Source organism: Miscanthus floridulus, chromosome 19 (assembly GCF_019320115.1).
Source record: "Miscanthus floridulus cultivar M001 chromosome 19, ASM1932011v1, whole genome shotgun sequence".
Lineage (NCBI taxonomy): Eukaryota > Viridiplantae > Streptophyta > Magnoliopsida > Poales > Poaceae > Miscanthus > Miscanthus floridulus.
Genome location: NC_089598.1, coordinates 109,421,205 through 109,431,421, shown reverse-complemented (window position 1 = coordinate 109,431,421; position 10,217 = coordinate 109,421,205). Strand labels below are relative to the sequence as shown.

General features: G+C 46.3%; 1 protein-coding gene across 1 annotated transcript; it reads left to right on the top strand.

The window, feature by feature from the left end:
- The first annotated feature begins 2,941 nt into the window (after nucleotides 1-2,941).
- LOC136526594 (uncharacterized) lies at nucleotides 2,942-3,577 on the top strand. Its single transcript, XM_066519212.1, has one exon. The coding sequence runs from the start codon at nucleotides 2,942-2,944 to the stop codon at nucleotides 3,575-3,577; it is 636 nt and encodes a 211-aa protein (XP_066375309.1).
- Nucleotides 3,578-10,217: the final 6,640 nt, after the last annotated feature.

Below are 10,217 nucleotides of genomic sequence, written 5' to 3'. Positions count from 1 at the left end.
TTCTAGCTCACTCCTCGCACCTCAGCGCCCGACTCGTCCGCTGTAGCCCCACCGATCGACCCTTAGGTTTTGGTGTTTGACGCCAAAGGGGGAGAGGGATCGAGTATGTTAGTCTTAGGGGGAGCGATATATTTAGGGGGAGTCTATCTATTAGCTTATAGCTTATCTATTATATTTGAAGTTATATGTGATACATTATGCATTCATGTTTACTATTATGCATTGAACTACTTAAGTGTGATCGTAATCGTGATATTAATGTGATCGTGATATTTATGTGATATGTGACATGTGTGCTCTCTACTTTGAATTATTTATATGTCATATCACTTATGTTATGCTCATTTGCTTTGCTTTTGCGTTTTACTCCGATGCAAATGAGCTTTATTACTTGTACTCTTGCTTATTTCATATATTTTGAGTACATCATGTTGGCTTGGGTCATATAAGCTTGCCTAACACTTTTGTTCTTATTGTCAAAAGCTTATATGAACCAAGCATGTTAAAAACCTCATCTCTTTCACATACTCAAGGTGGTATTGTCATCAATCACCAAAAAGGGGGAGATTGAAAACATCTAGTCCCCTAGTTGGGTTTTGGTGATTGATGACAATACGTGATTACTGTGACTAACATGTGTTTTATAGAGGCAATTAAGTTAGGTCACGGTAATAGAGATAGATTGGGCTATCATGGTGGTCATGCCCCTACGATGGAAATCATTTCGGTTTTCAAAGGATGGACGACAAGGTTAAGGATAGACTAGTTCTAAGTGTCGTTTGGTGTTGAGGAGACACTTAGAGTAGTTTAGGACTTTGTTTTTCCTTTGGCCATACTATTAAGGGGGGTATGGATGGGTAGCTTGACCGAGGTGAGTCTAGTTTGTTAGGTGTGGTGCACACTTGCTAAATCTAGCACTAGGTAGCTCCTAAAAAGCCCTTAGATCCATTGGAGCAAACTTCATTCACGTATGATCGAGAGTTGGAAGTGAATAGAGGGTCAAATGCTGATCGAACGCTGGCGTAAAGTCTGGTCAATTCACTTGATCAAGGTGATTTTGTCTGGTGCGACCGGACGCTGAGAGGTGAGTGACTGTACGCTGAGTCCCAGCGTCCGGTCGACTCCAGTAAGGTTCCAGAGAGGGAAAATCGTGACCGGACGCATCTGGTCAGTGCTGACCGGATGCTGTCCAACGTCAGCATCCGGTCACAACTTAAACACTAGAGTTCGGGGAGAACTGACCGGAGCGTCCAGTCAACATGATCGGAGCGTCCGGTCACCCCGCAGAGGCACATAATGGTTCGTTTTTCAGCCGTGTGTATAAATACTTCCTCCATTCATGTGTGGAGGTACTTTTGCTCATTCCAACATCTAAGAAACACCCTTGAGAGTGCCAAGAAGAGCAAGGTCCTTCTGAGGTGATTGAGATTTGAGAATCCCAAAGAGAGCCCTCATTAGTGAAAGCAAGAGTAGCAAAGTGTGCATCCACCCTTCTCATTTGGCTTGTCATGGTCAAGTGTGAGTTCATGCTTGTTACTCTTGGTAATCACCATCACCTAGATGGCTTGGTGGCGATTAAGAGTTTGGTGACCATCCGGCGGAGCTTGTGGATAACCCAACTCGAGTTGTGAGCGGTTGTGGGTGATTCACCGCGACGGAGTGTCAAAGAATCAACCCATAGAGAGCACTTGATCCTTGCGCGGATCAAGGGGGAGCTACACCCTTATGCGGGTGATCCAGCTAGTACTAGTGGGGAGTGGCGACTCTCCAATACCTCGGCAAAACATTGCCGCGTTCCTCCTTCTCTCTTTACTTTGAGCAATTCAATTCTTGTCATTTACATTCATAGAATTGCCATGCTAGAGTAGGATTGGAACATAGTTTGCTAAACTTTTGTGCGGTAGATCAATAGAAACACTTTCTAGGCATAAGGGGTTAATTGGGCTAACTGTAGGGTTTAATTATTGCAAAGAATTTTAAAATTAGCCCAATTCACCCCCCTCTTGGGCATCTTGATTCTTTCAGTAGTGTTGATTGGTATTTAGTGCCCTGCGTTTGTGTCCCGTGTTTGTAGTGTTGATTGCGTGCTCCTTGTTCATCTATAGGACGGACGTAGAAAGTAGCTACAACTTAGAAATCCAGATTGTTGCTCCCAGTTCTCGTGCGTGGTGGTTTTCGTTGAACAAAGTCGTGGATGCTGACCGCACTAACTTCACAGACCTGGTTGCTAAAGTTATCGACAAGTATCCTCATGACTACGGTGATGTAGTGAGATTATTTTATTTCTGCATGGATAGTAAAGTGAACATCCAAGTCTGCACTAACTAAGATTTGGTTGAAATGTTTGCAAAACATAAGGCTTCCAAATGCTACTTGTTGACTGTTGCATATCATAGCCCAAGTAGTGAGCCCCCTGTGATTCCTGATTGGCATTCTGGTAGCACCGTGAACTCTATTGAACCCCATTCACCCCTTCAATTGCTTGTCCAAGCTTAGCATAACCAAGCCATGCCACACACACTCAATCTGCTGAACCTGAATACCTGGCTAACCCAAACCCAATGAATGAACATGTGGGTGTTGATGAGGAAGGGTTGTATATTAACTTTGGTCCCCAATACCCCCACCTCCTCCCAATCCTCAGAGCCAGGGGCTGCAGGTGGAGACTTTATGCCTCAACTCTAAGGGATGGGCACACTATTAAGGTAATATGTTAGTACATTGTTTTCATTGACTGCTCCCTGTTTTTCTTGCATTGTGTGGCTTGTAATAAGTGCATTACTTGACTGTTTTGTAGGTGAAAAGGAACCCCTACCCTCATGAGTGTCAGAGCACTAGGAGGCAAGGAGTCTGTGTAGGGGTAACACAGTCCTGGGTGTGCAGTCAGGTGATTGATTGGCTGAAGGAAGATGGAACTCTAGGTGCAACAGAACTACAAAGGATGTTGAAGGATGCACACAAAATTGTGGTGCCCTACAAGAGAGTTTATAAAGGTAAAAATCTTGTCATGGATAAGATTTATGGGCCTTGGGGCAAAAGTTTTGATAACCTGTATAGGCTGAAGGCCCATTTAGAAGAATCAAGTCCTGGATCATTTCTTGTCATTAATAATCACACAATCAACAATAAGATCAGGTTCAATAGGCTATTCTTTGCACTGAAACCATGTGTTGATGGATTTCTTAGAGGCTGTAGACTATATCTTGCAGTAGATAGCACATTTTTAACAGGAAGGTTTATGGGACAATTGTGCATTGCTTGTGCAGTAGATGAGCACAACTGGATGTATCCAGTAGCTGTTCGTGTAATTGACTCAGAAACCAATGAGAATTGGGTGTGGTTCATGGATAGGTTGAAGGAAGTAGTAGGCACCCTAGAGGGCTTAACATTCTACACAGATTGTGGTCAAGCAGTTATGAATGGGATTAGTGAAGTTTTTCCAAATGCTGAACATAGAGAGTGTATGTATCGCTTAGTACAGAATTTCAAGAAGAGGTACAGTGGGAAGGTATTTGATGATCACTTGTGGGCTTCTTCATATTCATGGAGCCCTTACATGTTTGAGAAGCACTATTAAGCAATGGCTGCAGCCAAACCTAAGGCAATGAAGTATCTGCAAGAAACTCATAAGAAACTTTGGACTAGGAGCCAGTACAGAACATTGTCAAAGGTTGATTATGTGACTAATAATTTGGCTGAGTCATTCAATTATTGGATTAAGCCTAAGAAGGTAAAGCACGTCGATAACTTGCTGGACACTATAGGACAGAAGATTTTGATCAAATGGAACCATAGGAAGAAGGTAGCCAAGAAGTTGGTGGAAAAGATTCAGCCTCACACCCTACAAAAGCTAAGGGAAGATAGTTACAACTTGGACAGAACTTGTTCCTGTAGGGTTTGGCAGGGGTCAGGAATCCCATGCAAGCATGCAATAGCCTACATTACTTCAATTTTTGGTGAAAAATTGGAAGACCATGTGGACGATTACTTCTTTGTCAACAAATTCAGAGCAGCATATGAGGGTTCCATCCCTTGTATTCCTAACAAAAGCATGTGGCCCAAAGCTACTCATGGCTTTTTCATGCACCCTCCCTGTCTTAGGTCCACAGGAGGTAGAAGGAAGAATAGGATGAAATCATCACTTGAGGGAGGCAGCAGCAAGATGAGGGCAAAGAAACACTTGCAAGAATAGGAATCCATAAGATATAGCTGCAATGGAGGTTGAAAGGTAAACTATGTAACTAAATTACTTTGCAGATACATGTACAACTTCAATAACTTAATTAACTAATGTAACTTTTTCTATGCAGGGGTCTCCAAAGAAAAGGCTGAAAAAAGTAGCAAGCTGTAACACAAAGACTAGCATTGTGGTTGCTACTCCATCCCAGATGATGTTCCCGCACAATGAGGTTGTGATCAATGCTGAACACAAGAAAAGGAAGAGAAAATCTTCTTCTTCTTCTGGTGCCAAGAAGAGCAAGGGGGCAGCTACCACTACTACTTCAAGCTCAGGTCCAAACAGTGTGTCTAACAGGTATGTTTATCAGCTCTTCAATTGATCACAGCACTTCTATTATGACTGCTAATGCTAAAGCATACTCTGTCTTTTTGCCACAAGGTCTAGAACTGGTTCCAATGACCAAGTTCCAATCCAAACTGTGCACGTGGCCCCTTTCCATGAAGACTCCATTACAATTGAGACAGAGCCATCGAAGACTGTGCTGCCCTAGGCTTCACTAAGGAGGAAGATAGGGATCAAGAAGAAGCTTACACCGAAGAAGCTCCAAGTTGCAGCATCCAGCCCAGCCAGCCCTGCTTCAAATACCAGAAGCAAGAAGAAGCTCCAGCTCCAGTGAAAGATGCCTGCTCAATGTTCTTTTGGTGATGTGGTTCTAGAAAAACACCTGCTATGTGATGGCACGACTATTCTTTTGCTCTGTGATGAATGTTCTGTGATGGTAGGACAATACTTCGCTGTAGATGAAAACCAATAACTTAGCTGCTATGTGATGAATGTTGGTGACATGTTGGTACCATGAAACCTTTGTAATGAAAAACAGTAAGGTAGCTACTGTTATGTGATGAATGTTTGTTTACTGTTGCAGTACTCTAATTGTTCTCATATGTTGTTGCATTCTGGACAAATGAACAATCTTCATATTCATCATTCAACATTGATTGATTCATTCATCCATCCATCCATACATCCATTCATCCATGACTACTCACACACACAGAAAGGGCTGAGGACCTATATATAGGAGGAGAAGTCCAGGGGCTCAGTTGGCGCCAACAACCCTGACTTTGGCACCAAAACGCTCGGCTTGGGGCTAGCCTAGGAATGGCACAGAAGCAAACCAACTAGTTCACATAGCCTCTCAAGCCTAAGGGCATCTAAGTCATTTGGCTGCGCTGTTATCCACCGTTAGGAGCAAAACTGCGCGGAATGATGTGTTGGACAAAAGAGTTTAGCGTCAAGGCACCAGAATCCATGTAAACTTTTTAATGGTACGTAGAAATGAAACGTCTTTTATAATGGCACACGGGGAAAAGGCCCATGCAACTTCGCAAACGGTTTCTCGGTCGATCGCCTTTGAGAAAATTTCACGGCGGTAGTCAAGTCTAATCTTTGGTTGATTGTCCTTGCCCGTACTGCCAGCGTCAGCGTGCACCTTCCAGCCCTTGCTCCGGATTAGGAGCAATTTATGTATATATCAGTTAAAAAGAAACTATGCTTAGCTCACCGTATCCAGAAAACAAAGCAAGGTGGCCTGGTCTAACTAGAACTAGCCCGCTCAAGTAACTAATCCAACCAGGACTCCTGCATTTGTGTACCAGCATGCAAGTGGGTCACAATCGGTTGGCCCAAACGCACGCTGACCCACTCTATCCAGTAAATTTTTTCGGGGTTTTGGGTCAACCTAACCCATTTTGTCCTTTGTTTATGGTTCCACCAAAGAACACCAAGAGCGCATGCAGGTGCTCGATCCTCTTCGACGAAGCCACCAAGGGCACCAAATTTATAACAGAAATAATAGCAATTTTTATGATACAAAGTTATTGTCATGGAATATATCATAATATGTGTTTTTATAATATATTTATCTGGTGTTATAAGGTTGATATTTTTCATGTAAAGTTGATCAACCTTATAGAAATTCAACTTACAACAACTTTAGAAGTTTAGATTTATTTGAGTCGAAGGGCCGGAGTTGCTGACAAGTTCAACTTTAGAAGTTCACGGTGATGCGGAGCCAAACGTCATCCCGGCTTATAGCGAGCAAGGGGCTTATCATTAGCCAGCTAGTACGAAAAAGGGGCTAAACCCCCATCGCGAAAAATTAGCTAGCTAGTAGGAAACAAAGATTTGTTATTTGTATGACGGGTAGGTTAGATGCTACAAGAGTCAAAATCTCAAATGGTCAAATGACACGACAAATTCCCACCAACCAAGAGACTTGGGGGGATTTCTTTTCTTTTCTACTCTCTATAAACTAAACCATCACAAGCGTTAAGCATAAGTATATATATCCTTGTGCAAACGTGCGTCATACACTAGTGTAATTGTACAAATTAAATCAGCCAGTCAGTCTCACACATAGCGGATAATAATATTATGATGGATGATTGAAGTGGATGCTCCTTCGCAACGGTTTCTCGATCGAGGTTAAACTGCTCCATCCGTTGGTACATACACCACCTTCCAGCGTTGCCATGCATGGATTAGGATAATTCATGTATCAGTAACTAAAAAGATTATGCTTGGTTCACGCAATTGATCCGGCTGGCACTTGGCTCGTAATTTACAAAGAAAAGAATATACCATGCATGACCGCACAGTTGTTGGGCAATTCATCGTGTTCCACAGGATGGGTTTGTCTTCCATCTTCTTCCTTTTATTTATAATATTGAAAAGGTCGAAGATGAGCGTGGATTAAAAAAAAAATCAGCCGTAGAAGAATAAACTAAGCTTACTGAACATAGAAAAAGCTGTGAGCGCTTAGACACGTCTCTCTATATGTAGTGCCTTCTTCAGTTGGCTCTAATCTACTCGATAAACATGTAAGCTAATAAATCTCTCTATGGCATCACATAGGATGACATTCCTGAGACGGAAAGGTTGAAGCCAAAATGCATGGCTTTCAGGTAATAAGGAGAGAGAGAGAGGAAGAAGATAACATGCATTGATCAATAAATTGTGAAACTGCACTGGAAATTACGCAGGACTTCATCAGGCAGCTCACGGTGATGCAAAGCCGACGTCATCCTGCTTGTACAGGGGGTTTATCATTAGCCAGCTGTACTTACTACGAGTAGGTAACAAAAGTTTGTGTGGACAGTTGCAGAAGCCTACTAGCACTGCTGAAATGGTCAAATGACACGACAGATTTCCACCACACCAGCCAATAGACCTGAGGCGATGGATCGACCCATGGATTCGTTTTCTTTTCTCAGGACTCCTTGAATTTAGGGAATGTCACGTGAAGATGTTGTATGGGGTGTTCGTATACTAATAAAAAAATAAATTATGTAATACATCAGTAATCCACGAGACAAATTTAGTAAACCTAATTGATCTGTCATTAGCACATGTGCTACTGTAGCACAACATTGTCAAAAAGACCTTTGCCCTCAGATTTTTCGTATCTGAACAACTGGACCTAGAGAGTCTCGTCCATCTCTGTTCTCACTCAACTCCACTCCGTTCCATTCCATCGACATACGCAACCAAGCCCCACTGCTGGTGCTAGGTTATCTCTCATCAAGGTACTCAAGACTTCAAGTGTAGTAGTGCGCCGATACGTAGTGAGCCATTATATTCGTTTCTCTCTCTTTTTCTTTGCTGGAACTGAAAAGCAACGTGTCGTTCTTACACTCAGGATTTTATCACGACCTGCTGGCGATGGCATGCACGCGGAAATGACGAGCGAGGACGAACAAAATTAAGGCGCTAAGGGCCTCTTTTGTAGAGATTCCGATTCACCAGATTCAGATTCAAGAGGTTGGATCCACCAAAAATTTCCCAAACACTCTAGATCCACCAAATTCGGATTCAGCAAAATGGTGGATCTGAAGGCTAGGTTCATCATTTTGGTGGATCTCCTCAGGGGGTGCTCCACCCAACTGAGTTTGGTGGATTTGGAAAAAATTACCCACCACTACCGCTGATTACACAAACGTACCTCTTCGTTCTTTTTTTCTCTTTTTCCTCCCGCACCTTTCTCTCTCCCGTGGAAAAAAACTCCGCCGCTCTCTGGGAGCTCCGGCCGCGCCATGGCTCCGCCGGAGGGACACCGGGCCTGTGCCCTAGCGAGCTCCTGCCGCCATTCCCTGGCCGCGCCGGCGGGCCATGGCCACCTTCGCCCGGCGGGGCTGGCAAGATCCTGCTACGGGCGCCCTGGCAAGATCCGACCATGGACTCCTCCTGCTCTTCCTCCACGCCCTCATTGCTGTCTTCTCCACGGCCGGCTGCTCGAGCTCCTTCACGGCGCCCGCCACGCCCTCACCCACGACGAGCTCCTTCGTCCCCGAGTGGGCCGCGCACCTGGCCGTGCCCGCACCACCCCTCCCTAGGACGGTCGTGCCCGCGCCACCCCCTCCCTAGGCCGGTCGCGCCTGTGCTGCCCCTCCTCAGGCCCTTATATCCCAGCTTGTGAACCTGAGACTCGCGGGCGCTTACATCCCAGCTTGTGAACCAGAGACTCGCAGGTGGTCCTAGACAGGAAAGCTCCTATGACATCGGCGTCGACGATGTCGAGCAGCTCGTTGCACTACCGGGAGAAGCACCAGATGTACCCACGAAGAGTTTCTCCGAACTTCTGTCAGCAGTTTTTGATATCCCATGGGTTCCCAGGACGCGCGTATGTGCCCTGGAAGTTTCACACGAAGATTTCTTTTAGGTCCGCCCAACTTTGGATTCGGTTGGGCGGAAGGTGTTCCAACAACGTTCGTACCGAATCGGCCAGGAACAATGGAAGGTTGCGGAAATGAAATTGTCACTATCCGCTCCACCAGCTTGGCAAGCAAGCCGATAATCCTCGAGCCACAGTCCGGGGTTTGTTTCCCTAGAGTATTTCAGGATATTAGTCAGCGGTCGATACGGTGGTGTGAAGACGGCGTTGAGGATGTGTCGGCCAAAGGCCTGAGGTCTCGACAAGTCGGGGCTCGGGCTTCGGTCCTCGTCGCTGTCATAGTGTCCGCCATGACATGGGTGGTAGCTGCGGCTAGCCTCCTCCCTCTCATTGCTGTAGGCATGTCTGCGGGCATCTAAGGTGTCGCGCGCATCACAGTGGAGGCCAAGACACTCATGCACTAGGGCCACAACGCGTGGCCTGCCGCCTCGCTGTGCCTGGTGGACTGACACGTCCCTATCGGGCGCTCTGAGGGTGCGTGCTGACTGGCACCGAGCTCGCGTCGTCAGGACAGCGAGCTCTCGGCCTGCTGTGCCACCGCACGCTCGAGTAGCATGCGAATCTCATGATGAGCCCAACGATCCTTGGGTGTCATGGGCCTTGAAAGCCCTCGGAGCAAGGCCACCATGTCAGCGATATTCTAGCTTGCTCAGGTGAAGTGTGGGAGGGCTTCGTCGTCCTCGATGATCCTCTAGTTCACGTCGTGGGCCACGGTGCATGCACGACCACCGTCTCCATGGCGCTCGAGCTCTCGCTCGAGCTCCACATGTTCCTGCTCGAGCTAGAGTCGTGCTTCTTCGAGCTCTTGGTGTCGTGCCATCAGCTGCTCTACCCGCAAGCGAGGTGGAGCCCCTACATCCCCCTCGACCTCGTCGTCGAGGTCATTTGTTAGGGTAGCCCCTCCCTCGTGGATGCTTTTGATGTATCCCTCGGGGGTACCTACCATGAAACATTCTCACGAGGGGTGATGGCTCCCCTGTTGGAGTCAGAGCCGGAGGGTGACTCCGATTCTTCCGTGAGAAGGTCGTGGAAAGATTCCATGATGTATTCGGTCATCCTGATGAACCCGTCGTTCGTAGGGGATGGGGTCGTGCGCTACGCCATAAGGTGGCCAACGGTCTTTGCGACGTTGCACAGACCGAACAGGAGCGCTATCGGGGTGCTCCGGATGAGGTATTCCGAGGAGAGTGGCTCTTCTTTGGCAAGCTATGTCATGACATTGGCAAACAAGAAGGTGAGGCGGCGTAGGTCCTCCCAGGACGGTCGAGGTCCCAAGAAGGCGCTGAGCTAGCGCTCTAGCCTCCC